The following is a 27,384-nucleotide window of genomic DNA, read 5'->3' as shown; positions in this document are numbered from 1 at the left end:
GATCGCTTACGAAAGGGAGATAGAGTAGTAGATGTTGCAAAATCATATAACATAAATGAAGCTACAATAAGAACTATTACAATAAAAATATTGAAAAAAATCACCTACAATAAAAATATTGAAAAAAATCATAGCAAAATTATGCATTTTCTGCAAGCTTTCCGATTTACACGGTTTTGACTTGAAAATTTTTAATTTTCGATTTACACGTTTTTCTCAGGAACGTATCTACCGTGTAAATCGGGGGATAGGTTTATTTATATCTAAGAATATATTTGAAATATGTATTCGTTATCAACATCATCGAAAGTTGTCGGCGTTATAATTAATAGATGTAATTATAATTATATTAATACTATAATTAATATATTAATATTAGTTTTATTTGCAACGCCAAAAATATGACGCAGATTATTTTTTAAAAAAAGCTATACTTAATCTATGTACTTAGGAAGTACCTTCTGTAATTCCTTGTTCTCAGGTACCTGACTACCTATAGATGGAGGAAAAGGAATTGTTGTTAATGGGGATTAGCAACCCCATTGCTAGCAATAAACCCTATTAGGTCAACTTCCTCGCGGTTTTCCTAGGAAACCATCGTAGTTAATTCTACAATCACGATGAGCTAGGCAGTTCTATCAATAATTACCCCACATTAAAAAATATGACATTTGACACTGTCAATTGTCACTGTGATATGTTTGTTTTTATATTACATAGATAGCAACCTGTCTACTATCTTTTATTGTTTCGCTGTTTTATTTCAATTTATAATTACTTTCCTACTATTAAATGTCTATTAGAATAATGGACAAATGCAGACTCTGCATGAATAACCGAAAAAAATTATATTCAATATTTGATACTGATAATGGAATCTCTTATGCTGAAATGACAACTTCTATCGCTAATGTGAAGGTAATTCCTACTTTATTTTTAACATTAACAAATTTTAACGTTTTCGAACATATTTGTAACACAGAATTCCATTTCTTATTATAGATCATGAAAGAAGACGGAATTACAGAAAAAATATGCATCTTATGTCGTAGAAAAGTAAAAGAAATGTTTGACTTTAAAAATATGATTGAATCGTAAGTATTTGAATAATCATATATATATATGTATATATATTTTATTGTGCTTTATATTGGTAAATTTTATTTTCTAGATCTGATTTAACTTTACATGCCTGTGATAATTTAAAGAGAATAAACTTTTGTAACTTAAATGAAATTAAAGTCAAATTCGAGTTTACTGGTGGAAATTATATTGAAAGAAATAAATGTTTTTCAAAATTTGAAAAAATTATCACTGGGTGCTTTGAAAACGGAGAAAATGCAGTTTGTTATAAAGATGTTGTTATAAAAAAAATTGTAGCAAATGATGATTGTAGAAATGATGGGGATTTTATTAATAAAGAAGATAAACCCCTGGATGTTTTTGATTTTCTTAATACACTTAAAGATGAGCCAACTTATGACTATGACAATGTAAGTACAAATACAGTCTTTTTTATAAAATACTTGAAGTTTCCCTTGCCTTTGATTATGTAAATCAGTACATAAAGTATCATATCTTCTAAATAAGGATATAAACTGTCATGTTTTAAAATTTTATTCAAGTCAATTTATTACTTTTTGAATAAAAAAGAAAGAAATATCCATCTATCCTTGCAAATTATCATATTTTAATAATAGTAGGAAGTAGGACCATTACTAGCAGTATACCCTGTCCGGTCATCCTCTACATCCTAAAAATTATCATAATTTTTATCATCATAATGATGAATCAATCATAGTGGATTGATTGACCTGATTTCATGCTCACCTATCATCCCTCGCTGGTGCTCTGCCAGCAAATACCAATAGAACATATAGGTATCATCTGATTAATATCCTATAAATAAGGAAACCTATGAAAACTTCAGATAGTAAAAAGCCTTTTGAAAATACCATTTGCAAAGCTTAGAGCTAAAAATGTACACTAAAGCTGAAATATTGTTGTTTGGCCAGATACTGGATATTTAGAAAGCTGTGAAATTGAATAGCCAAATATTTGGGGAAATGGTTATGAAAATGAATAGTGAAAATTTGTTCACTCTGAACTTACCTATACATATTTCCTCGCATATCTAGGAATAGAGTAAAAATGAGTATGCCTTATGTGCTTTTTGGAAAATACAAAATTTTTGCTCCTTTTAGTAAAAACACTCATAATTATGAGCTATTATATATTATTTTATTATTTACTTTACAAAGATTCAATGGAGTAAGAATAATATTTTACTACTTCTTTTCACCTCAAGATACAACAGGAGACTAAAGGAAAAGACAAATTACAGTAAATAAGTAAGCTTAAACCCATGTAGGAAGCTGCTTGTCCAACGGGGGGGGGGGGGGGGGGGGATGTTAGTAGTGTGGTTTAGAGACTACATTGCTAGCAATATATGGTTGACTTATGAATAATATCACATCAACCTCCTCGCCTCTTCCCCTTGGAGATTATTATGATTAATTCCAGATGAATTTGTCATGATAGGCTAACTAACCTGATTTCATCTTCACCTATCGTCCCTCACTGGTGGTATCCATTTTCATCTCATTACAAACAGCCACTTGATGTCAAACATCCCTTATTATTCTAGTAATGAAATTTTAATGGTTCTTATGAATTTATCAAATAATATTAATTTTCCAGAATTGTCTTGTGGATGATTACAACCAAGAAACTTATGATAATGATGAAATATTTGTTCCTTTTATAAAAGGTTTAAAAAAGAAAAAACGTAAGAAACATAAGAAAGTCAAAGGTATGTTTGATGTTATTAAAACAGTATTTTTATATTTTTTTATGGTATTTTGCATAATAGGTTTTATTGTTCTAGATTTAGAAACTAATTTTAATAACAAGGATCACTTCATCAAAGTTCGCATTAAGCCAGTATTTTTAGAAGATATAAGATTAATTAGAACAAAAAAGAATAAAGAAAATGTAAAAAAGAAATACAAAAATAATAAAATACACATGTGCAATTACTGTGGAAAAATGACAAAATCTATTAAATCGCATTTATTGGTACATACTGGTAAGTTTTGACTTGACTATAGGTTTTACTCACTAATGATTCTCGCGGCCTTATCTGCATATATAATGATTTTATCATTATTTATTTATGTAAATAAATAATGATAAAAAATATGTTTAATACTGTATATGGTCTATCTTTGCGCCAAATTTCATTCAAAACCTTTCAGCTGTTGAAGCATGATCAAGTTTGTAAAATTTTGTAAAGACACAAACTTTCACATTTATAATATTAATCGCAAATAGAATACAAATATCAATACAAGACAAGCTTCTCATTTTATCAAGCTTATATAGTTTGCTTTTTTACAAACAAACAAATTTGTTAACTGAATTTGGTAAATTTTAATACTTAAATGCAATTTTTTTACTAGTTCTTTTCCTAATCTTAATATTATAAATGTGAAAGTGTAATTTGGTATACATATATTACAAGGTGACTTAAAAGAAAGTTCACATTTAAAAAATCGATAAAAAGTTAGACAAGGAGTTTATTAAAAAAAATGTTTATTACATATTAAAATACATTTTTTGGGAATTTATTTCTTGAAAATGATATTGTACAAGTGTAAACCGTTGCGTTCACTGCATTCATTTAATCGAGCTCTAAAATTTTCTATGATGGCTCGGCATGTATTGTCCGTGATGGCTACCATTTTGTGACGGATATTTCCTTTTAACTGTGCCAAGGAAGTCGGTTTGTTGGCATAAACTTTAGATTTGACGTAACCCCACAGGAAAAAGTCCATAGGGGTTAAATTGGAACTTTGTGAAGGCCAATTTATGTCACCTCCCCTGGATATCAATTTGCAGGGAAAAATTTACGAAGCCTAGCATCCTGAGGCTTTAATTCTTGCACTAATTGAATTTTGTAGGGGTGCAGTTTTAAATCTTTAAATCGATGCACGTTTAAAGCATCAGCACCCTTCCGAATCGGAAAGTCTGGGTTGTCACGAACAGATTGAGAAACACTGTCTGTTTTCGACCGTTCTCGAAGACCTTGGATGTCCGGATTTTGATTTTTCCAGCGTTGAACCGGTCTCTTCAAACTTTTTGACACATTTATCAATGAGTTTAAGGCTTGCGCGTCATTTAAATGTCGAATATGTTAAATATTGCAAATTTTTCTACGCGCTATTGTCGCTGAATTACCGTTTTTGTAAAACTCGCGTACACACAACGCACGGTCCGCTCCCGAGAAACGCTCCATAACGACTAAATTCCCAGAAGCTAGGCTACCGAATGACATACCCCCCGCGCCCCTCAGATAGTTGCGTTCACGCAATAACCAAAACAAATGTCACCTTTCTTTTGAGACACCCTAAAGTACGAGTAAAGTAGTAGTGGTAAAATATAAAAAATACGTACTTAAAATTAAGCTTATTTAAAACAAAAGTATTTCTTCTCTTTCTGTTGCTTATTAATTTTTTTTCTTAGGCGAAAGAGTACATAAATGCAATATGTGTACAAGAGCTTTCTTCACTCTTCATAATTTGCAACATCACATGAAAAGACATCTAACAGAAAATATGTACAAATGTGAGCAATGTTTGGCAAAATTCAATAACAAAGAATCTCTAAAGAGGTTTGTAACTTCCTTTAACTTTTTTATTAAGTTGTTTATTTATAAAATAGGAATTTAACACAACTATGATAATAGTATAAAATAGTTATGTAATTGACTATAACATCACACAAAGAGTTAAAAGTACTTCATAAGTCCCTTTTTATATTTTTCAATTTATTAAATGGTAATGATTATTGTCTATTCGACTTTAAAGTAATATTCATTACTTTCTTAATTTTATTTATGAAATTCATAATTTAAATATATAAAATTTTCAGGCACAATGTGGTTCATGAAAATGAGAAAAGATTTTTATGTAACATCTGTAATAAAGGATTTAAAAGGGTTTGTATCATAGTTTGTATTATTAGCCTTACTAATATTATAAATGAAAAAGTGAGTTTGTTTGTTACCCTATAATGCCTTTACGGCTAAACCAATCACTATGAAATTTGGTACAAACATACTATATGAGATAGGGAAGGATATAGGCTTTTCTTTATCTCTTTCAGTACACATATTTCAGTCACGCGATCCAAGGTGCGTGTAAAAGGTGTGTCTAAGGGAGACTTTGTACAAAAGTAGATTGCTTGGGTACCTCTGTCCCATTAGTGTTTCTACCGAGAAGCAGTTGTGTTTGCATAGCTGTGTTTCGGTTTGAAGGGTGGGATATGCCGTGAATTTACAGGGTACAGAAGAATAACATCTGAGTCCTCAGGAATGGCAACGCATGGGGGGTATCATGGGCGAAACAGTATACTCTGTTATGTCCATGGTACTGCTCATGTCTCTAGGCGACGGTTACCACTTTCCATTAGGTGGGCTGTCAGCTTGTTTGCCATTCTAAGTTGTATTAAAAAATTAATATGATTAGTATAATAATTTCATAATCATTATTTTATTCAAAATAACAATAAGTACCTTAAATGTACATACATACAACGTACATACAGTACATTAAATGCGAAACTGTAGACAGTTGAGTTGATGTGCATTTCTTTATTGAGATCGCAGTTGTGTACTATAGTATCTATTAATAAACATTTTGTTTTTTAAACATCTTTTGCCTTACAGAAATATTCCCTAGGAAGACACATCCAAGGACATAATTCTGCAAATAAAAGTGTTCAGTGTGAGCTGTGTAATATGTCATTTTTTTCCAAATATAGTTTGAATAATCATATGCGTGTACATACTAGAGAAAGACCATATAAATGCGAGGTGAATAATATTTATTAGCTTTTGTCCACAACTTCGAGCGTGAAGATTTTGAAAGAAGTAGGAACACCAATGAAATAGGCCAATTCTAGATAACGTATCAAGATAAAATATACACCAAGATTCTAAGTTTCATATATATGTTTAATATACTCGTTAGGTACTTGGAACATGAATCGTTGACAGGTTTTTTAATTTCTAACAGTATCCACTTTCAATTTATTACGATGTTATTGTTAGTTTCGTTTAACGTATACAGTTTCTTTAAATTTTTATGTTTTTTTATGCAACTTAGAATGGCAAACAAGCTGACGGCCCACCTGATGCAAAGCAATAACCTTCATCTATAGACATGAACAGTACCATGGACATAATAGAGTATACCGTTTCGCCCATGATGCCCTCAATGCTTTGTCATTCCTGAGGAGTAAGGTGTTATGCGTCTGTACCTTGTAACTTCACTGCCATATCTTACCCTTCAAACCGAAACACAGCAATGCAACTGCTTCACGATAGAACCACAAATGGGATATAGGTACCCAAGCAAACAACTTTTGTACAAAGTTCCCCTCTGATTATATTACATGTGGGTTGTAAGTAAATTTACCCGTAATATTAAAAAGATTATATAATCGTTACATTTGTTAATTATCTTGCTTATTCCCTATTTTTTAGATCACTGAGGTAGTAAACAAGCATACGGCTCAGTAAATACCCGCGTAATACTAGGAGTATTACGCGCGCGTTGCCGACCCTAAAGAAACCTCTTTATATTGTACAAGCGTCCCGTCCCGGCTTCGCACGGGTGGACAATTTTACAACATAAAAAAAATGGTTATTGTGACATAACGATAATAGTTGGACATATAGTATCGAGAAGTTTTTTGTAGTTATTCGTATTTTCTTTATTATTATAGAACATATTTTTGTTTTTTCACCAATAGTTTCCGCGGCGCACACGACGAAAGATATTTTATAGCATTTTTTTACATCTTGAGTTACGTTACTAAAGTTTTAGTGGGGATCCCTAATCTTTTCTAGTAATAAATATAGCCTATGTTACTAAGGGTGAATGTAGCTTTCTAATGGTGAAAGAATTTTTGAAATCGGCAAAGTAGTTTTTGAGTTTTTTCATTACAAACATACACACAAAAATAAAAATCTTTTGTCTTTATATTAGTGTAGATAACGCAAATAAAATATTCTCAGTATACTTAACAATCACTGATTTTTCCTAATCTAAGCAAACATTAGATAAATTTATTATATTATCAATAATATTTTTACAGATATGTTCACAACCCTATAGTTACAAGCACGACTTCAATCAACACTGTTTGAAAAAACATGGCGTATACTTTAAACGACGATCCGTGTACGTAATGAACGATGAAGTTTTAAGAAAAGAACGAGAACTAATGAAAGAGTTAATGCTTAGAGTACACGGAGTTGTTGATGACGAAGAGCCATTTAAAGCTTTTCAAGGCCCACAGGCGCATATGGCTTTGGAACAATTACTTAAACTTTTACAAGAAAAACAGATCCCTATAGATTTTCATTTTTGAATGTTTTGTAATTAATTATACATTCAGGGAATGATTGTTTATGAAAACAGGTAATTATTACACCATATTATTAAAAAAGATGAGGAGGCAGATGAAAAGTAATAGGTCAATCATCGCTGTATCAGTAATTTTCTGTTCTAATATTAGATATACAGAGTTAAATCTAAATCACCAGCATCCTTTAAATACCAAAGAATCAGGTCGAAAAGTGGCAAACTTTTAAGTCTCATACTAACGTCGCTTGTCCAGTTTAGTTAGTATGGGAGATACGAATTTTTTTTATTGTTTTTGAATATAAAAATCTCGTGTCACGGTGTTTGTAGTCGCACTCCTCCGAAACGGCTCTACCGATTTTTATGATTTTTTTATATATTTTATGTAGGTATGAGAATAGGTCGTAAAGTATATTTCATACTGCTTAGTGATTTGGGTGTCCCTATCTCCAATGTATATGTCAGGACAACGTGTAGGATCAGTTAGTATTCTATAGTGCGGTCAGAAAGCTTAGTTTTACATACAGCTAACGATTCAATTTCACCTGTATATAAGTACCAAATGCGGGCATGTCGAGTATATGTAGGTATTACGTTAACTGTTACAATCGACGTAACGTCTGTCATCCTTATCTGAAAATGCAGTCGAAAGCTCTTTTAATTGACTCGAAATAAATAGTCATAATATTAATTTGATATATTTATATATTATTAATCTGTGATTAATAATATTTAATGATAATATCTAATTTTAACACAAAACCTATTACTGTAACCGAACCCTCATATTTACTTAATAAGTAATAACTATAAACATTGACGCAACCTTATTACGCACATTACTATGTAAATAAAATCGTTGCACGTTGTATTGGTGTGTTACGTTATAGTTTTATTTATCTACAGATATATGTGCGAATTCAATGGAATTTAGAAAACCCACTAACCAGTAAGCTATAGCATCAATAGGAAAAGACCATCAGTCGTTTGAAGGTCAATCTTATTAACAATTATTAAATAAAAATGAAATTGTATTTTATACATGCATATAGATGAATATAGGAAGTCTAACTGTCAAAAATTGAATACGTTTCATTGACTTAAATGAGTACCCAAATAACCTAGGTACCTTAATGTATGTCGAAAGTATAGTATTATATTTTATGTGCTAAAAGCATTGAAATAACACAAATTAGTATGCAACACAGAGCTAAAGTTCTCAATTTTGTCGTAGGGAATGAATCAAAGTTAGTATAAGTTACTACTCATGTTTTCTAATAGTATTATACGATATGTATAATATTTATTTATATACGAGTACGAGTCAATAAAATTATATTACTACTATTTGTGCATACTTTTAACCATATGAGAGTTTTTATTGTAACACAGGCACCTATTTACATTATTAATATGTCATTTGATATAATACTTTATAAACCTTTATGTAATACTGAAATATTACCTAAATTCCTTTACTATGTACCTTAAATGCATTGCACCTTCAAAAGGGAGACCACCCTAATATAATAAGTACAGACTATTGTTTAAGATAATAATACCCATTGTTCCTTCCCGCTCATCACATGATACAAAGAGATTGGATTAGTTATTATAAGCATGACATACCTACTAGGGATTTTATTTCAAGCTAATGGACCTTTTCTTTGACCTATCAATCAATTTTGCCTATAAAAGGAAGGGTGAATGTTGACTATTTCATTAGTATACTTTCGAGATTCGTAGCAAGCAGTAATCGTCATGGTAAGTTCATTTATTAATTTATATAAATAGATAATTTAGTAAATTCTAAAAATATATGTGGATATAATATAAGTTAATTTTTTTTTTAAAATGAAATAACTATTCAAAAACAGTACAGTCACTTATTACTGAATTGTATGTGCATATAATTCAGGACCCGTATACTTACATACCAGTACCCAGAGCACAGCTCTAAAACAATAGACCATATATTTATATATCTACTTGTTCTAATTCTAACACAGTATTTGAGTATCTCAATTATGTAGGCATATGTCGCTTAATTTTTACGAGTTAAAATCATAATGACCATAAGGAGAATATAGAAGTCGTGTGCATAAGTACGGGTAAGAACCAGTGTTTCTGCCGTAAAGCAGCTCTGCTTGCGCGGCTGTATTTTGATTTTAAGGGTGGGATATAGCAGTGAAATTGCAGGGTACGGAGGCATAATAGTTTGCACGAATAGCATTGCATAAGAGGTAACATGGATGTCAGATAGTGTTCTGTAATATTTATCAAGTAGTTCATGTCCATAGATCACGATTAGTACTTTTCATCAGGTGGGCCGTCATCTTTTTTACGTATCATAAAAAAGTAATGTCTGCTTTTGTTAAATCGCATAATAAATGGTTATGATTTTTGCATTATACTTTCTATAATTTATTACAAATATAAATTTTACCAATTTTATTTCTCTTTATATTTTTTTTCCAGATAACGAGGTCCTTTTTAATTATTATAATATGCTATGCATTTTTAATTATCATGGAAACCTTAATACCAATAGTGATGGCAATGAAAAGACCTGGTATTGATGAGTTTATTACGCGCGACCAAAGAACACGCAAGAGACATAATTATATTGAGGATCCATCGCCAGATAATATTATATACGAAAATATCGATGATATAGGTCCATCATATGATAAAGCTTTCATGCCCGATGAAAAAACTGAAGAATTGCCTTCATTTATCGTAGACTACGCCAATTTAATAAGAAACGATATAATTTTATTGGATAAATCAGTTGAGACCAGAACTCGAAAGAGAGGAAATATAAAAGTAGAAAAACATGATGTAAGTCTACTTAGACATAATTATTATATGATTCCATTCCATCCATCCGTACTTATCCAGAAATACCACAATACTTCTATATTACATTGAACTCTGCGTGCATAAATTTTATTTTTTGCAAGCAATAATGCATTTTAATTTTATAAATGAAAATTATAAATCTAAAACATTTTAGATAAGAGTGGGTATATCAAAGAGTAAATAACGATGAACATATAAAGTATCCTATGTTAGGATATAATCTACTCGTGAACCAACTTTCATTCAAATCCGAATAGGCGATAAGCATGGTTGAATAACTAATATGCTTATACATAATATTTGTAGGATTGTAAACATGTTTGGAAACATCAATCACAGTTCAACGGTTAAATATATTTGAATGAAATTTTTGTATTTAAATAGAACATATCCTAAGTTATGCATAGGTTTATTAAAATTAATAATATAAAATGGATATATTACAATTAATGCCTATCTTTTTTTAATAACAACTGGCTAGATTTAATGTACAATAAAATAATTGTTTTATGTTCATTTTAAAGAGTTCTAATTTTTTTTTCTTTTTATCAGCAAGTAATACCGGAAACTCCGTGTAGCTGTGAACTTAAAGTAAGTATCTGTTATTTACATAACAACCTTGCTAATTCTTGTTATTTAAGGCCAGCATAATATGTATTCCTTTCCTCCCTATTGACTATAACATACTCTGTATTCACTTCTCTCTCTCTCTCACACACACACACACTCTGAAAAGTATATTTTACTATTTTTTCTGTGGTCTTGAACTTCTATATTTTCATAAATCATCAATTAGCATGTACATACCTATTCTAATTTGATTATCTAAAAAGAGCAGGGCTATATTAAACCGTGTTATCTATTAGCTTTATTAGAAAAATCAGAGCAATTGTTAGCAATGATTCTTACTGCTTGTATAGAAGTATATGTTAAATTTTCTCAAAAAATCGACATACTATAGAAAATAAAAAACTTATAAATTTCATAGACAAATATTTGTCTATACTAATAATAATAATATTTATTTCTTCAAAAATAGTTGCGTTACAGGGTTTGGTATCTACAGTAAAGCAAACATTACTTGTATTAGGAAAAACCGCTCTTTTATAACAAGAAATTACATTCCATAATCTTTACATTTTATCTAGCTTGTTACTAATCAACACTATACTGTTTTAAAAGAAAAATAAAGTAAAAATGGTTTCCAACTAAATTCGTGAGTACTTGATATTTGGTATCTCTGTTTCTAAATTATTTGAAATAACGAGCAATTTAATGACCGAAAGATGGCATTGAATTCGTATAATTCATATTTTAACATACTAGATCTATTTAAATATCGCCTTCCATCCCCTACCTTTAAAAAATTCATTATTATCGGATGAGCAGTGTTGGACATTAGCGTAAAAGCAAACAAGATTTTTATATATTGACCTTATAAAAATGTTTAAATATGAAATTAATTGGTAATTAATTACTTAATTTTTTCAGAATGATACCAAGGATTTGGGAGAAAACACTTATCCTCGATATGTGGAATATAGAAAGTGTAGTGATCACATGTGTCGCGATGATTATATTTGTGTTCCAAAAGAATATCATGTATGTAAATGTAATTTCATATACTTACTTGTAAACTTAATATTTTATAACTTTAACAATCGTTATAAGTGCCTAATATATTTACAGATAACTGTTCTAAAAAGGCGAACCTCTACAGAACAAATTTCTAGAATAGATCTTCCAAGTGAACTTAGGCACCAATGGATCGCTGAAAAAAGGCCCGTGGTTATTGGATGTATGTGCACAAGGGATTACATTATAGAAAAGTAATGTTTAAAAATGCTTTTCTTACATCTTGTCGTTTAATCACCAATACTTTCTCACGTATTTGATGTATATAATATTTATATTATATACATAATAATAATATAATTTTTATTTCAATATATTGTGAACTATCAATCCACTCCAACTTCGCATGGGTAGGATAGAAAAATAAAGTATTTTTAACTTACTACTAATTAGCATACATGTTTCGATTTAGCCTGTTTTTGTTTATTGACTAATTTCAAAAAAAAAATCGATATTGTAACGTAATAATAATAGATTCCTATATAGCCTCAGGAACTTTTTTGTGGGTAATAATGAATACTATAAACAAGTACATTATGTATCATCAATAGTTTTCACAACGCAAGCCAAATAATAACTATTACAGGTAAATTTTTGATACCTTGGGTTTCATTATAGTAACTTTCGTACGTATCTCTATTTTTTTTTTTATAATACATTATACCCTATGATACTCGCTCATAATGTAGTTTTTTATAAGTGAGAGAATTTTTAAAATCGTTTAAACAGTTTTGAATTTATATTATTATTATAGCTGTACCTCGCGGCTTTACCCACATTAGTTAATATATATAGTATCCTATTTATGTCAAATTAGGATAAGGCACATCTACCTGTGTACCAAATTTTATTATTGTTGTAAGATAAAAAAATTGTATGTATTTACCATACATAATTATATTTAATTTAGACCGATTTAATCGATTTTATATAATCAACTTTAAAAAACTATAAAAGTTAATATGGGAAATATTAATTTTTAATCCCATAATTTACACCCAGAAATTCGAATAAATCTTTGTTTTAGTTTGTGTAGGTTATGAAAGGAATCTACTATCTAAATTTGGTACTTCCAGCTAGTAGTTTCAGCTGTACATTGATGCATCAGTCAGGATTTTTTTTTTTTAATAATATAGTTTTGATATAGATTTAGCTTAATATAAACTATTTTATTTCACCTTATTATATTCTGAATTATGATTCGTCTCTTGTACAATTTTGTGCATATTAGGAAATATTGGTGGTTAGTCGTCAAATATTGTGGCTTAATAAAATACGTCAATAAGAATAAATCGATATAAGTGATAATAAAGATTTTTATTACAATCAAAGTGGTAAATTTTATTCACGATTCACCTTTACAAAAATAAAATAATCCATTTACTATTAATTGTCAATTTTCCCAATCTTTTCATCTTTTGGTATATAAACAAAAACACATCTATTATTTGGGGCAACCAAATATTACACCTGTTTATATATGCACATAGTGGTTTAGTTAATTAATATAGGCACGCTAAAAAGTAATAGGTAAATAAAATGTGAAGTATTATTTACTGTTTAATATAGAAACTAACTTACATTGTATGTAACAAATTTAAAAACAATAATGACCAGAAACAATACTTTTTAACTCAAAATACATAGAACGTAATTTCATGAAAGACAGTTTTAATTTTGATACATTTAAACAACATTTTGGCCATTTATAAATTAAACTGTATAATCAGTGCCGTGATGGGAGACAGTCTCGTGAGCGGCGGGCGTTGGAGCTTCGCTTAGTTGGGGCATGATGTGTGAAATAGCTTCACGAGTTTCGTTCACTAAACCCATTTCACGCCGTAACACTTCTTCAGTGACAGTGTGAATAGATTTAAATTTCAAATTTATACCATGAACTTTAAATACATGGTTATTCAAATTGACTTTATAACTGAAAGCTACGTTGCACACCTGGAAAATAAGAAAAACAAAAATAAAAAACTGCAGAAAAAAAATATAATGGCTTTTTTCTCACTTAATATATATATTATAAATAAGTAGTAAATGTACATATCCCAAGAATAAAAACGGAAATTCTTAATTGAAATTAGTTATTTAGAATTAAATCTACAATAATAAATTTCTTCACATGTCCAAAATTAAATATTGAATCCTAATCTAAAATTTGCTATCTGTGATTGCATTGTATTTGTCGTTGGGTAAGAGAGAACTTTTACCCAACGAAACCTTGGCTCAAATCAAAAAGTAATTAATAGTCCGATTGCTTTATGCTCTGCCTACGTATATAGTCAACGAATTCCTATTTATAGAAAAAGAGTAAAAAAAGGCTATAAATAAAAACTGTACAGGTAGATAAATAAAAATATTGAATACATCTTTGTAGTTAGTTGCTGATATATTGACATATTTTTTTTTTTAATCTGTTGAGTTTATACATTACAACAAAAAATTTAATATTTTCTTTTTCTTGTTATTATTCATTAATATATAAATATCGTTGCCGTGTGGTCCCAGCATAGAATGGTTCACCCCTTCCTCTTCCGTGGGTGTCGTAAAAAGCAACTAAGGAACTTAATGGTCAAGGGATGGGCAGCACCGTTCCTTTTTAAACATTACCAAAGCCCAACTGCGGCTGCTAACCCGCCTGCCAAGCTTGGCAATTACTATCTCCTGATTTATTACAGTCTCATACACCGGTTATGGTTCGTTATCTACCTGTTTTCCTTGCTTGTCGATCACTTTAATTATAGATGAATATCTAGGTGTAGAATCCTTCAGCTTTTGAAGTCATAGCAATAAAAAAATAAAAGTCACAGGAAACCGCGGCCTTATGACTTAAACTAAACTATGTTTTCGCCGACTCTCTCAGTTTTCATGCGACGAATAGGGCCATATGTGGCGAGTTTTTCGCACTAGTTCTATTATATCATCAAATTCAAACGTATACCTTGTATGTCACTGCTAATTAACCCCATATACCTAAATAACTATTCAAGTTTTCGGTAAACTACTTGAACAAGACTATAGACAGTTTAATTTGCATAGTACAAGCATTTATACGAAAAATTGCACAAATCACGTAGTAAAAAAAGAAATCGTGTTCAAGTTATTTATTGGTATTTATATTTTTGATATGTAATTCTCATTATGTACGAGGTCTGTCCGGAAAGTTCGTATAAAAGTGTTCTGGAATGCGAGAAAGAGGAGTGGGGAGGCCAGGTAAGCGCAGGACCCCTTCCTTATGTCCCTAACAATGCTTCAGTTCTGGTCTGACCGCCGTGCGGTGCGAACTGGCTTGTCACGCCATCTGTGAAGTTACCTCTTAACGAAACCCCGTCGGCATGGAGCCCGCTTCCGTTGAAGAGCAGCGCGTCGTAATCAAGTTTCTCTCGAAACTCGGCAAGAATGGCCGTGAAATTTTTGCCGATCTCAGAACAGTTTATGGGGATGATGCTGTGAAGGAACCAACCGTCCACAAGTGGCTAAAAAGATTCAGAGAGGGCCGAGAAAGCGTTCAAGATGACCCACGTTCAGGACGTCCTTCCACTTCACATTCCGACGAAAACGTGGAAAGAATTCGAACTTGTGTTAATGGGGACCGTCGTTTAACGGTCAGACAGGTGGCTGAAGAGCTTAATTTGGGCAAAACCGTGGTCCACGAAATTCTAAGAAACGAACTTCAAATGAAAAAAATTTGCGCCAAGATCGTTCCCAAGCTTTTGTCCCCGGATCAAAAATCACGAAGAGTTGCTTGCTGTGAGGACTGGTTGGAAGCCGAAGAGAATGGTGACTTTTTGAACCGAGTCATCACTGGAGATGAGTCTTGGTTCTACGAATTTGATGTCGAATTAAAATCCCAAAGCAAAGAGTGGAAGACGTCCGGGGAACCACGAACAAAAAAATCAAGAAAATCCCGCTCAAATGTCAAGACAATGTTGATTGTTTTTTTCGATGTTCGGGGGATTGTCCATCAAGAATTCGTCCCTCCAGGCCAGACAGTTGATGGAAAATTCTACGTCGATGTGCTCAGACGCCTCAAAGCTCGTGTGGCACGAGTTCGTCCAGAATTGGCGCGAGAGGGGCGTTGGATTCTTCACCACGACAATGCCCCTGCCCACACCTCTCTTGTTGTCCGTGAGTTTTTGAGTAAAAATTCCATTACGGTGACCGAACACCCCCCTATTCGCCGGATTTGGCCCCGTGTGACTTCTTCTTGTTCCCAAAAACCAAATTGGTACTTCGGGGGCGGCATTTGGGGGACATAAATGAGATAAAAAAAGCTACGACGGGGCAGCTGAGAAACCTACAACCAGAGGACTTTCAAGGAGCCTTCTCACAGTGGAAACGGCGTTGGCACAAGTGCATTATGTCACAGGGGGAGTACTTTGAAGGGGATAAAATTGATTTACCTGAATAATTGTAAAATAAAATTTTTAAAAAACTTTTATACGTACTTTCCGGACAAACCTCGTATGTAAAACAATAATAAGTAATCAGGTTCACTGACCTCGCAAGAAAAAGGCTTAGCACCAGTATGGATGAGCACATGATTTTGTAGGTGGTGACTTTGTCTAAATTCTCTAGCACAGTACCCACAACTGAATTTTTTTTCTCCTGTGTGTATCAACATATGGCGTCGCAACGGTGCAGCCTGTAATATATGGCAATCGTTAAAAGACTAACAACGCACCTGGCAAGTGTATGGCCGCTCTCCGGTGTGCATTCGCTCGTGGTTTTGCAATTGATGCTTGGCGTTGAATGACATCGTACAAGTGCCGCACTTGAACGGTTTGTAACCCGAGTGTATGCGCAGGTGTCGGTTCAAATCGCAACGCTGAAAGACATCAATTACAATTACTTTCATTATAGTCCTAATATAATGAAAATAGGGCAAAAGAAAAGTTTAATAATTAACAAATTAAAATACATTTACTGCAGGCACTATAAATACCGAGAAATAATGTGGTAAAAATAAGTATGTTATACTGTGGGGTTAAACCAACAGAAAAGGACAAAAATTCCAAACATTATTGTCAATGATTTCGAAAATATACGTAATATGTTGCATTGAAAATATTATTTCATTACTTTATATGGCACTGAGTACAATTCATCATCATCATATCAGCTGTTAAATGTCCACTGCTGACACGCTTGACAGGCGGGTAGGCAACTGCATTTAGGCTTTGGTGAGCTAGCTTTTAGTCGTATGCTCCCAACATAGCATACGTCAACCCTTCCTTTCCCGTGGGTGTCGTAAAAGGCGACTATAGGAACTTAATGATCGAGGGATAGACAGTAGCGTCCCTCTTAAATTGTACAATTAAACAACGAGAATTCAAATGATGGTCACTACTCTATAGCTCACTAAGCAGTAATGAACATTAGTTATACAGCTTTTATTTTCCTAATCAGGTTTTTTTGTGCTTATGAGAAACTGGGCAATTAATATCTGAAGACCCGGCCCAGGACTTTATTTATGCAAGGCAACATGAATTTACTGTGTACTACTACAACAGAAAGGTCATCAAATTAAAAATAACAAATAAATTATATCTAATATCAAATAATATCCAATAACCAGTTCCAGAATATTATCATTTCCGGCCCAGGACTTTATTTATGCAAGGCAACATGAATTTACTGTGTACTACTACAACAGAAATGTCATCAAATTAAAAATAACAAATAAATTATATCTAATATCAAATAATATCCAATAACCAGTTCCAGAATATTATCATTTGTAAACAATTTCCTGTAAATCAGTGTATAAATAAAGTTAATTAATATATACATTCCACTGTACTTACAGCTATAAATTTCTTAGTGCAGAGATTACATGGGAAAGGTCTCTCTCCTTTATGAATAAGATTATGTCTGCAAAGTAAAATAATATGCACAGATGAGTATATTATTCAAATTAAATCCCAAATATTAAATAACATTAGATATTGTAAATATTACCTAACCAAAGACTTCTGGGAATAGAAGCCAGCACCACAAACTTCACAGATATGATCTTTTATTCCTGTATGTTGTTTCATATGGACTAGCAAATTCCCTTTTTGAGCAAATGTTCTAGAGCACTGGGTACATGAATACCTCTTTTTCTCTGAAAAACAAAATCTCATTTAATATTTCAGTATCGGCATGTCTTTTCTCATTTATTTGGGGTCGCCATAGTATTTCTTGTTCTTTCACAGATCTCTATCAGCTGTCAATCTAAGCTCACACCCCTTTAATACATGTTTCTCCATAACTAGTTCTCATTATCTTTACCATGCACATGAGATGAAATAAAGCAGCAACATTAGTATTTTTATTAATTCTCATTTGCATATTAAAGAAAATGTATCTATTTAAGGATACATTTGATACTAGTTTACAAAGGGACTTCACAGCTATTCATCATGAAACAAAAACAACAAATATACAAACCTTTTATACCTCGCAATGCTTTTACTTGGTCTAGTTATATATTACTATATTGTAATAACAATAATGTATTAATTTTATTTATTTACCTTGATGTGTGGATATATGGTTGCCAAGTGTAAACGTAAGTATTCCACAAATAGGACAAACCATCTTTTCTCTTTGTTTCACTATGGGTTTTGCGGACCTCACCATCCTAATTGGTTTATCTCGACGCACAGTTTTACTTGTATCATCTGAAGTGGAATTCCTCACTTTATAATTTGCATGAACTTTTAATATAGTAGCATCTTTTGGTCTCTTCAAAAGTATGGGTGGGCCTCTTGAACCATTTTTCATGATTGGATCTGCAAAACATGACCAAATTAAAAGACCCAGTCTTTTATACTCACTATAGAGGATTATGATTGTTGGATGTTTATCTATGTTCTGATAAACATTGCTTTTTATAATAATATTATATTCTCCACCCTTTATAAATATAAGGCAATTCGCCAGTAAGTTTTAAAAATTCTAGGCACATAACTTGGTAAACTGCATAATATTTATAATTATATACAGTCTCATATTACAGTTTATAAATTAAAATTACAACTATATTTAGTTAATATACAACATTAAAAATATTCACATTATTTTAAATTAAAACTTACAACATGTTATCATTGTAGTTGACTTTGATTTAGAATCACTGCTAGTCTTGCTAGCTCTATTAGAAACATTTTCAAATTCATCTCTAAAACTTTTTAGTACTTTTACTTTTCTCACAATTGGCTTTTTACCTTTAAAAACTTTAATATCAGATAATTTTGGTTTTTTAAATTTATTTTTTTGCTTTTCAGTAGGAGGTATATAATCAGCATCATCGTCGTCATCCTGGAAGATATCATCATCAAGATATTCGGCCTGAAATAAATAATAAATTGAAATAAATAAATTTTATTTGAAAACTAATAAATTTAAGATTATGATAAATTTTATACTTTCTAGTAATTTTAACATTTAATCTAAAAAAATCTTCTTATTAACTGCTCCCTGGAGTCTCTTAAAGCAGTCTTACATACATCCACACAAAATTTTTCAAGCTAACTTGCAGGATCTACATATTTAGACTAATATTAAGAGAGATTTACTACATAGAGAGCTTAAAAATATATATATTTTATGTTATGGAAGCACTTTCAGTATGTGGCACGTCTAGTGATCTTAAATCAGTGTAGTTATATATCTGTGTTTAGGTCGCTATGGTAACTAGATGTTCATATATGGTTGTTGATTGTAACATAAAATATATTATTCTTTGCTAATTCTCTTTATTCTCTTTAATATGGTAGCAGAGCGTTCGCGACCTCGGTAAATAGATAGTTTGTAAAGAACAAAGGTTCGGAGAGAGTGTAAACATGTCTACAAATGTAAAACTCGACATTCGACCGTTCGACGGAACTAACTGGACCACTTGGAAATTTCAAGTGTTGATGCTGTTGAGAACACACGCCGGAGCCTTGGAAGCGGTTCAAGGGACACTCACAAAGCCAACACATCCAAGTACCACTGCCACACCGGGAGCTATATCGACTTATAAAGCAGAGTACGATACTTATGAGCGAATCAATAGCACTGCATTTCTACTACTCACCACCAATATGACAGAGAAAATGCTCGCCAAAGTTATGCGTTTTACTACAGCTAAAGAAGCTTGGGATGAACTGAACCGGCTTTATGAAAGAGTATCGCAAGATCGCTTTTATGATGTCTGCATGCAATTCTTTGGATACAAGCTTGATCCTACTCACGATATGGGGACACACTTGACTACAGCAAAGAATTTATGGCATGAAGTAAATCTGATCTTAATGAAACAAGGCAAAACCGAACTACCAGAGATGTTGTTGATATGTAAAATTATGGATTCACTTCCTGAGGACTACTTCAATTTCAAATCTAGTTGGGCCTTGATGTCAGTGAATGATCATACGATAGAGAACTTGACTACTCAGCTGTGCGCATATGAAAGGTCTTTAAAGAAAAATATAGATGAAGGTGAAAGTAGCAATGAACTTCTTATGGTACGAGGTGAGAAACGTAATGAGAAGCAAAGTAAGAAGAAAAAGTTCAAATGCAACTATTGTGGAGAAGGGTTTCACAAAGTCAGGTCATGTAAAAAGTGGATTGCGGATGGTAGACCTCCAAAACCTCAAAAGCAATCTACGAATGCAGTAATGTCGACAGGTCTAGCTCTAGCTTACAATGATAAAAATCTTCATAAAGAATCATGGTACGTAGATAACGGCGCGACAAGTCACGTAACTAATAGGAGAGATGTATTTCAGTCTTTCGAGTACTTTCATGATCCTCATACAATTACGACTGCTAACGGGGACGGAATTGAAGCCATTGGCAAAGGCTCTATCCAACTTGAAGCTGATGTAAATGGACAAAAACAGTTGATAACATTGACTAATGTATGGTATGTACCAAGTATACAACGAAACTTGTTCTCTGTACTAGCTGCGCAAGATGTGCTTAAAAATAGTCTTTTTCAATCAACTGCTCGATCATGTTGTATGAAGAATAATGGTAAAGTGATTTTAGTTGGAAATCGTGAGGAGCATGGTAGTTTATATAAATTAAATGTAAAACTATTAATGCCTAAAAATGAAGCAAACCAGTTATCGACGCTACAGAATCTTCAGCTGTATCATGAACGCTTAGGGCACCAAAATTGTCGTCATGTAACTAAATTAATACAAAAAGAGCTTGGAATAAGGCTAGATTCCAGTTCTGCTGACATTTGTGAAGGCTGTTTCTTCGGCAAGAGCCACAGAAAGAAGTTCGGAGAAAGACCTAAAGCTACCAAACCTGGAGAGCTAATTGTCACAGACGTATGTGGACCATTTTCTTATTCAATTTCAAAATTTAAATATTATGTTCTGTTTAAAGATCAATACTCGAAATATCGTTGGATCTACTTTTTGAGACACAAGTCAGAGGTACACGCTCGCTTGAAGGAATTTCTAGCTGAAGTTAATACTTCTGGACACGTCATTCAAGGGTTGTTGAGCGATAATGGAGGAGAATTTGATAACGAACAGGTACGTAATACTTTGAAAGAATTTGGAATAAAGCAAATGTTGACAATGCCATATACTCCTGAACAAAATGGTTCTGCTGAAAGAGAGAATCGTACAATTGTGGAGATGTCAAGAGCACTTATGCATGCTCATAATGAGATACCAAAAGCTTTATGGGCTGAAATATCTAAAGCTGCAGTCTATATACTCAATAGAACGGGGCCAACTCCAGTAGATGGAAAGTCACCGCATGAGCTATGGTATAATAAAAAGCCAAAAATAAATCATCTCAGAATTATAGGATGCAATTGCTATGTACATATCCCAAAACAGAAAAGATTGAGAAAGTTAGAGAGTAAAGCCGAGAAAGGAATACTTATTGGGTATGATGGAGATGAAGGATATCGCGTTTACGATGTGAAAAATCTGAAATTGATGAGATCACGTGATGTAGTATTTGATGAGAAATCTTTACTAGAAAAACGCAAGATTGACAAACCTCCAGAAAAACCTAATGTAGAGCCAGTAGGAAATAAAACATATGTACTACCAATACCTTGTGCAAATTGTGGAACTCATTTAAATTCACCTATAGAGACAAATGGTAGGGATGAAAATATTAAATCGTTTAAAGAAGATAATGAAAGGGATGAAAATGAAATAGAGGCAACGATGGGGCGACAACTTCGTGATCGTAACCGAATTAAACTCCCTGAGAGATTCAATTTTGAGGAAGTTATTAATGAGGCTATATCTGTTTCTGAGTCATCTTTATACCAAAAAGTCTTAAACAGTCCTGAAAAGGATAAGTGGATTGAGGCAATGAATAAAGAAATAAATTCATTGTATGAGAATGAGACATTAAAAATGACACATTTGCTAAAGAACAGAAAAGGATTACAATGCAAATGAGTATTTAAAATTAAAAATGAATCTTAATATGCCTACTCTACGCATTGACTCTACAATCAAATTAGTACATAATCCATCATATGAACTACACCATAAAGCAAAACACATAAAGCCGATACACTTCTGTGTAAGACACTGTGTATGTGAAAGAGAAGTCACTAGAACAAGTACCAACTGAAGAACATTTTGCCGATATTCTTACGAAGCCTGTTTACAAGCCAATGCTAATAAAGCTAGGTAATGAGTTTGGCTTGAAAAAGGAGAGGGAATGTTATGGAAGCACTTCCAGTATGTGGCACGTCTAGTGATCTTAAATCAGTGTAGTTATATATCTGTGTTTAGGTCGCTATGGTAACTAGATGTTCATATATGGTTGTTGATTGTAACATAAAATATATTATTCTTTGCTAATTCTCTTTATTCTCTTTAATATTTTAGATAACTATCATTGTGTCTTAGAACACAAGAAGTATTTACTCTGCAGTAATCCTGAATGTGCAACAAGTGTTTGACAAGATGTTATACCAGGACATTTTTTAACAGATGATAATAAAATGGTAGCCCAGCATGCACTATACTATATACAATCAAAACAGATCTACCATATAAGTTTTATTTACTTTTTAAATCATATTTAGAAACATTTTTTGAGCGAAAGTTATTGACATACACTCAAACTTTATGACATACAAACTGAAATACTGCAAGGCTACAAAGATTCATCTGGACAGAGTAATCTAGTAATCAGAGTAAATAGAAAAATAAAAATTTAAGCTTGAAGCTGGGAACGCTTCATTAGTTATTTCATTATTTAGATTACACATAATCTATATCTATAAAAAATAAAGTTATTTGCAAAATTTTTGAAACTATATGAACACACAAGATTTTAAAATAAAAGCCTGAAAATGATAGCAAATACTACATCCATGATTCATTAAAACTTCTGAACTACATTAATATTTACAGATCAACACCGTCTATGAGTAAATTGAGTACAAAGCAAAATGATACAAAGCATATACAAATGTACATATTAGTTACAGATCTAATGGATACTACAAGAGTAAAAAGGCTCAGAAACCATAATAAAAGAAGCAGATTCTTCACTGGAAGGATGAGACTTACTTGCCGATTTATAGTTTTATATCTAATATAGACATTTCCATTAGAAAATAAAAAATCACTCACATCAAGATCAACAACAGGATCAGAAGATACTTTTGTTGACCGCCATGTTAAATCTACTTGATCATCTATATTAGTTTTTGTTTCTTCAGTATTTGCATCCACTTTTCTAATCACTGTGTTTGCTATAACTATATCCTTCATATCTATAGTTTCTATAGGTTTAGTGGAATTGTCATTGTATTTCATATCAATTTCCATTTCCCACTTTGGCTCAGATTTGACTGCAAGTGGTCCAATTTCACTTTTGATGTCGGTAAAAGAATCAAAAGCTATTTTCTTTGTTGGTGCTTGTGAATTTATTCTTGCAAGTATCTTTCTAAGCTTCTTGTCTGATCTAGGAACATAATAAAAAAAAAAGAAAATAATAAAAAAAACATAAAAAAGAGACGTGTTTAAAGTACACACACGCAAATTTAGGGGAACGCAAAAAAGGTTGATGGTTTCCAATATTGTGGGGTATTTATACAAGTAGTTTTTGTTTAAGTATTTACCCTCACAATAAATTATTTTAAGTGCACCCTACTAATTTTTAAATGTTTTAACAAGAACAATCGTTGTTTACGAATTTTCTGATACTAACGTTACATTTATTTTGATAAGAACTTATTGGATACTGTGTATGGGAATTGTCCTCTGTTTAAATTTTAATAGTACACATTGTCCAAATTCAAAATGAGTGATTAAGAAGCACCTTCCATGGCTAGAGCTTTTTTTTTAATGGGTGATATTGATATGGTAACCCCCGCCTGCACTATCAGTATACATTGGCAAAGCACCAGTGGGATATGATAGATGAGGATGAAAACAGGTCAGTTAGCCCATCCTGATGAATTCAACTAGAATTAACCACGATGGTTTCCAGGGAGAACCATGTGGAGGTCGACCTGACAAGGTATATTGCTAGAAATAGGGTTACTAGACCCCATTACTAACAATCCTATTCCCGTGGCTAGAGATGTAACCATAATCAAGGATATCGATAACGATGATACATCGCATCGTCCGACTTTACGAGAAGACAGGATCGTACGGAAGCGAAGACAGAGCAGATATCCGGCAGCCAGTGCCTTTAATGACACTTTCATGGTCTTGGCATAGGCATGTCATGGTCAAACACCGAAATCGTTTAGAAGTCCGTCACATCAACGTAAGTGAAAGGAAAGTAAGAAGACGGTTGACTTAAGTCAGCTTAAAATCTTACGTGTCATCAAAGGTACCAAATCTTGAGGTTGTTCATCATATAGCGAGATTGATGTTCACTTGGTAGCATTGAAAATGGGCAAGTGAGTAATGTTTTGTTCAGTGACGAGACATTTTTGCGTAAACTTCGTAGACGGGAGGGAAAGAATGTGGAGACACTGAGGGGAACGATACCACTAAGCAAATGTCACTGAAACTGTCTCCTAAAATGGAGGATCAGTAATGGTATGGAGTAGCATATATTTGCGGGCATGTATGAAGCTAGTGATCATCACTGATGAATTACTCACTACAAAGAATATGTGACAGAAATCCTAGAATCCTATATCATGCCTATTGCCCCACTCATAAGAGAAAATTTCATTTTTATGCATAACAATGCATACTGCGAGCATAGTGAATGGCTACTTTAATGAGGTAGGTATTACACAAATACACCGGCCAGCATAATTCCTGGATATGAATTTAATAGAACATATCTAGGACTTCCTAAGAAAAAGGATTTGACAAAGAAATCCAGGCCCTAACAATGTTAAAGATTTGAAATTGGCATTAGTGGAAAACTGAGACAATTTACCCCAGGAAATTATTGACAGCATCATTCAAAGCATGTCATATCATATACAGGCTTTAATTAGAATTCACAGTCGCAATACACATTATTAATTTTTTTTAATGCGTCTATTCAAAAATAAAGTGTTAAGTTTTAAGAAAAAAAGTTTTTTTTTTGCAATTTTAGTTTAAGTTTAATTCTTCTAAAACTAATAATGTATAAGTTACTTAAGCATTTATTCTAGTTATTTTAAGTGTAACTCATTATCGTAATAAATAAAAAAAATTATAAGAATATTGTTTAAAAAATGACTGAATGAATGAATTTTTTGCATTCCTATAAATGTGTCAGTATACATATTCTAATAAAATTTGGTATTAATAACTAGTCTTAACTAGCTTTTCTTAAAGAGTTAAAAATTCAATTAAGAAGTTAGGTACATATAAATATATCAATAAACATTACAAGTTGACTCCATTTAGTAGTGTAAGAAATCACTCACTAGAACTCTGCTACTAAATGCCATAGTACATGAAACATGGCATAGTAAAGTTTAGACTACATATCCTTACTCTCTTATCCATCTTCCCTAATATTATAAATGTGAAGGTAAGTTTGTTTATTACCCCTTAGCTCTTTAATTAACAGCTTAACTAATTATTATGAAATTTGGTGTACAGATATTATATAAGACGGAGAAGAACACTTTGTATGGGAAAAAGTAGTAAAGAATAAATAAATAATAACTATTAAAACAAAACTATATATACCTTTCTGCAACAGTTTTAAGCATATATGCCTTTTCCAATGCTGAACAACATTTGTGACATATGCACTCAGGTAGTCCATCATTTGCTACAACCTGCAAAATTGCCCTTTTTAGTTATACACAATATTAACAATGTAATTTTTTTTTTTGTAAATTTAGTAAAGACTCTGTTAATAAATTGATATATAATTTTTAATGTTTTATCAATTTCTTGGTAATAAAACCAAATTATGATATAATCCTTCCTGATGAAACTGTAGACACTAATTATATGACATTATTAAAAACAGTTGCACAAACTAGATGTAATAAATTATTGTCATGTTAATTAAAAAAAACAATTGGTTCCTAAATTGACACATTAGAAATAAAATCTGCGACATCACTTAATTTACTAATAATGGCCATAAAAATAAATAGTTTGTACATAGATGAAATTTATGTTTAAAAAATCATTGCTTACTAATACTATACTTCTCGAAATAACTCACTGCTCAGAATATGGGTTAAGTATTAGAAATAGGCTGCATTTCAAACTATATGGACACAATTAGAGTGGCTAAACTTAAGATATTTTTATAATATGCTACATAAAATACAGATAAAATGCTTAGTTAACCATCAACTGTGTAATATTAATAATAAAGTAATCATTAATATAAGACGAGACAATTAATAAAATTATTTTGTTTTCAATATAGTACGCGACACGTTAAACAATATCAACATCGTATTTACAACTTTATACTTTAACAGGTATACATAATCACTCAATACAATCTTCATGTTCATATAAAATAACCAAATTATTTTAATGTCCCTTTAAAAAAAATGCGTGTTTATAAAACTTACCTTTACATCAGCGACTGCTGTTAACATTTCTGCATAATTTCCTGACAATTTATATTTGAAGAGAGGACATAAAGGTTTCTTAGTTGTCAAACATATACGACATGATTTCATATCAAAACTATCTTTTGGTTGTAGCATTTTAACAATTATTTAAGTGCTGTTTTAAATGGAAACCAAAACAATATCGAAGATTCAACGTTCGATTGAATATTGAATAAGTAAGCATAAATAAATCTCTTATACACGACACTACTGTATATAATACAAGAATATGCGATTTGGAAATTCGGAAATTGCAGTAGAACTTCACCTCACTATGCCGTCATTCATAGACAAAAAAGTGATTACAACGCGGCGTGGCTTGGCCTTGGCGTAAGTAGACAAGCGTGTTTGGTTTCGTTCGTGTACGAGAAATCGATTATGTATTCAGTTCGAGAAAGTAATTCGATTCAAACGTGTTGAGCATTG

At 31.9% G+C, this 27,384-nt stretch overlaps 3 protein-coding genes across 12 annotated transcripts; 2 read left to right on the top strand and 1 right to left on the bottom strand.

Moving 5' to 3' along the window:
• Positions 1-683: 683 nt before the first annotated feature.
• On the top strand, positions 684-10,044 carry LOC113511603 (zinc finger protein 836-like). 8 transcript variants are annotated; one of them, XR_004224178.2, is made up of 10 exons: positions 686-918; positions 1,003-1,094; positions 1,172-1,493; positions 2,701-2,812; positions 2,888-3,088; positions 4,525-4,672; positions 4,933-4,999; positions 5,729-5,875; positions 7,162-7,487; positions 9,082-9,193. XR_004224178.2 is itself a non-coding variant. In XM_052895822.1 (9 exons), the coding sequence occupies exons 1-9, from the start codon at positions 793-795 to the stop codon at positions 7,435-7,437; spliced, it is 1,266 nt and encodes a 421-aa protein (XP_052751782.1). In that variant the 5' UTR covers positions 685-792; the 3' UTR covers positions 7,438-9,193. The 8 variants fall into 8 exon arrangements, 3 of the variants coding, with proteins under 3 accessions (XP_031769349.1, XP_052751782.1, XP_026751057.1); XR_004224174.2 differs by having other exon boundaries at positions 9,028-9,193; XR_004224176.2 differs by having other exon boundaries at positions 8,983-9,193.
• LOC113511604 (prothoracicotropic hormone-like) lies at positions 9,984-12,125 on the top strand. The gene is made up of 3 exons (XM_052897510.1): positions 9,984-10,271; positions 11,784-11,894; positions 11,982-12,125. Exons 1-3 carry the CDS (start codon positions 9,984-9,986, stop codon positions 12,123-12,125), a joined length of 543 nt encoding a protein of 180 aa, XP_052753470.1.
• Positions 12,126-13,474: 1,349 nt separating this feature from the next.
• On the bottom strand, positions 13,475-27,258 carry LOC113514002 (zinc finger protein 813-like). 3 transcript variants are annotated; one of them, XM_052895791.1, is made up of 9 exons: positions 26,917-27,258; positions 26,066-26,157; positions 23,543-23,876; positions 19,022-19,274; positions 18,458-18,715; positions 17,898-18,045; positions 17,744-17,810; positions 16,438-16,581; positions 13,475-13,880 (listed from the first exon to the last, which is right to left on the bottom strand). In XM_052895791.1, the coding sequence occupies exons 1-9, from the start codon at positions 27,052-27,054 to the stop codon at positions 13,641-13,643; spliced, it is 1,674 nt and encodes a 557-aa protein (XP_052751751.1). In that variant the 5' UTR covers positions 27,055-27,258; the 3' UTR covers positions 13,475-13,640. The 3 variants fall into 3 exon arrangements, with proteins under 3 accessions (XP_052751751.1, XP_026753787.3, XP_052751757.1); XM_026897986.3 differs by lacking the exon at positions 16,438-16,581 and adding an exon at positions 16,621-16,764 and having other exon boundaries at positions 26,917-27,257; XM_052895797.1 differs by lacking the exon at positions 16,438-16,581 and adding an exon at positions 16,621-16,764 and having other exon boundaries at positions 19,151-19,274; positions 26,917-27,257.
• Between the last annotated feature and the right edge of the window lie 126 nt (positions 27,259-27,384).

Source organism: Galleria mellonella, unplaced genomic scaffold (assembly GCF_026898425.1).
Source record: "Galleria mellonella isolate WM207_F2 unplaced genomic scaffold, CSIRO_AGI_GalMel_v1 utg117, whole genome shotgun sequence".
NCBI lineage: Eukaryota > Metazoa > Arthropoda > Insecta > Lepidoptera > Pyralidae > Galleria > Galleria mellonella.
Note: the sequence above shows the minus strand (reverse complement) of the source record. Positions and strands in the feature narration are given on the sequence as shown.

Coding starts and splice junctions, on each gene's coding strand:
- LOC113511603 (XM_026895256.3), top strand. CDS start 793: ATGTCTATTAGAATAATGGACAAATGCAGACTCTGCATGAATAACCGA. Junction 919..1,002: donor CTTCTATCGCTAATGTGAAG/GTAATTCCTACT, acceptor TTCTTATTATAG/ATCATGAAAGAAGACGGAAT. Junction 5,876..7,161: donor AAAGACCATATAAATGCGAG/GTGAATAATATT, acceptor ATATTTTTACAG/ATATGTTCACAACCCTATAG.
- LOC113511604 (XM_052897510.1), top strand. CDS start 9,984: ATGGCAATGAAAAGACCTGGTATTGATGAGTTTATTACGCGCGACCAA. Junction 10,272..11,783: donor TAAAAGTAGAAAAACATGAT/GTAAGTCTACTT, acceptor TAATTTTTTCAG/AATGATACCAAGGATTTGGG. Junction 11,895..11,981: donor GTGTTCCAAAAGAATATCAT/GTATGTAAATGT, acceptor ATATATTTACAG/ATAACTGTTCTAAAAAGGCG.
- LOC113514002 (XM_052895791.1), bottom strand. CDS start 27,054: ATGCTACAACCAAAAGATAGTTTTGATATGAAATCATGTCGTATATGT. Junction 26,158..26,916: donor CAGCAGTCGCTGATGTAAAG/GTAAGTTTTATA, acceptor GCAATTTTGCAG/GTTGTAGCAAATGATGGACT. Junction 23,877..26,065: donor CTTAAAACTGTTGCAGAAAG/GTATATATAGTT, acceptor TTATGTTCCTAG/ATCAGACAAGAAGCTTAGAA.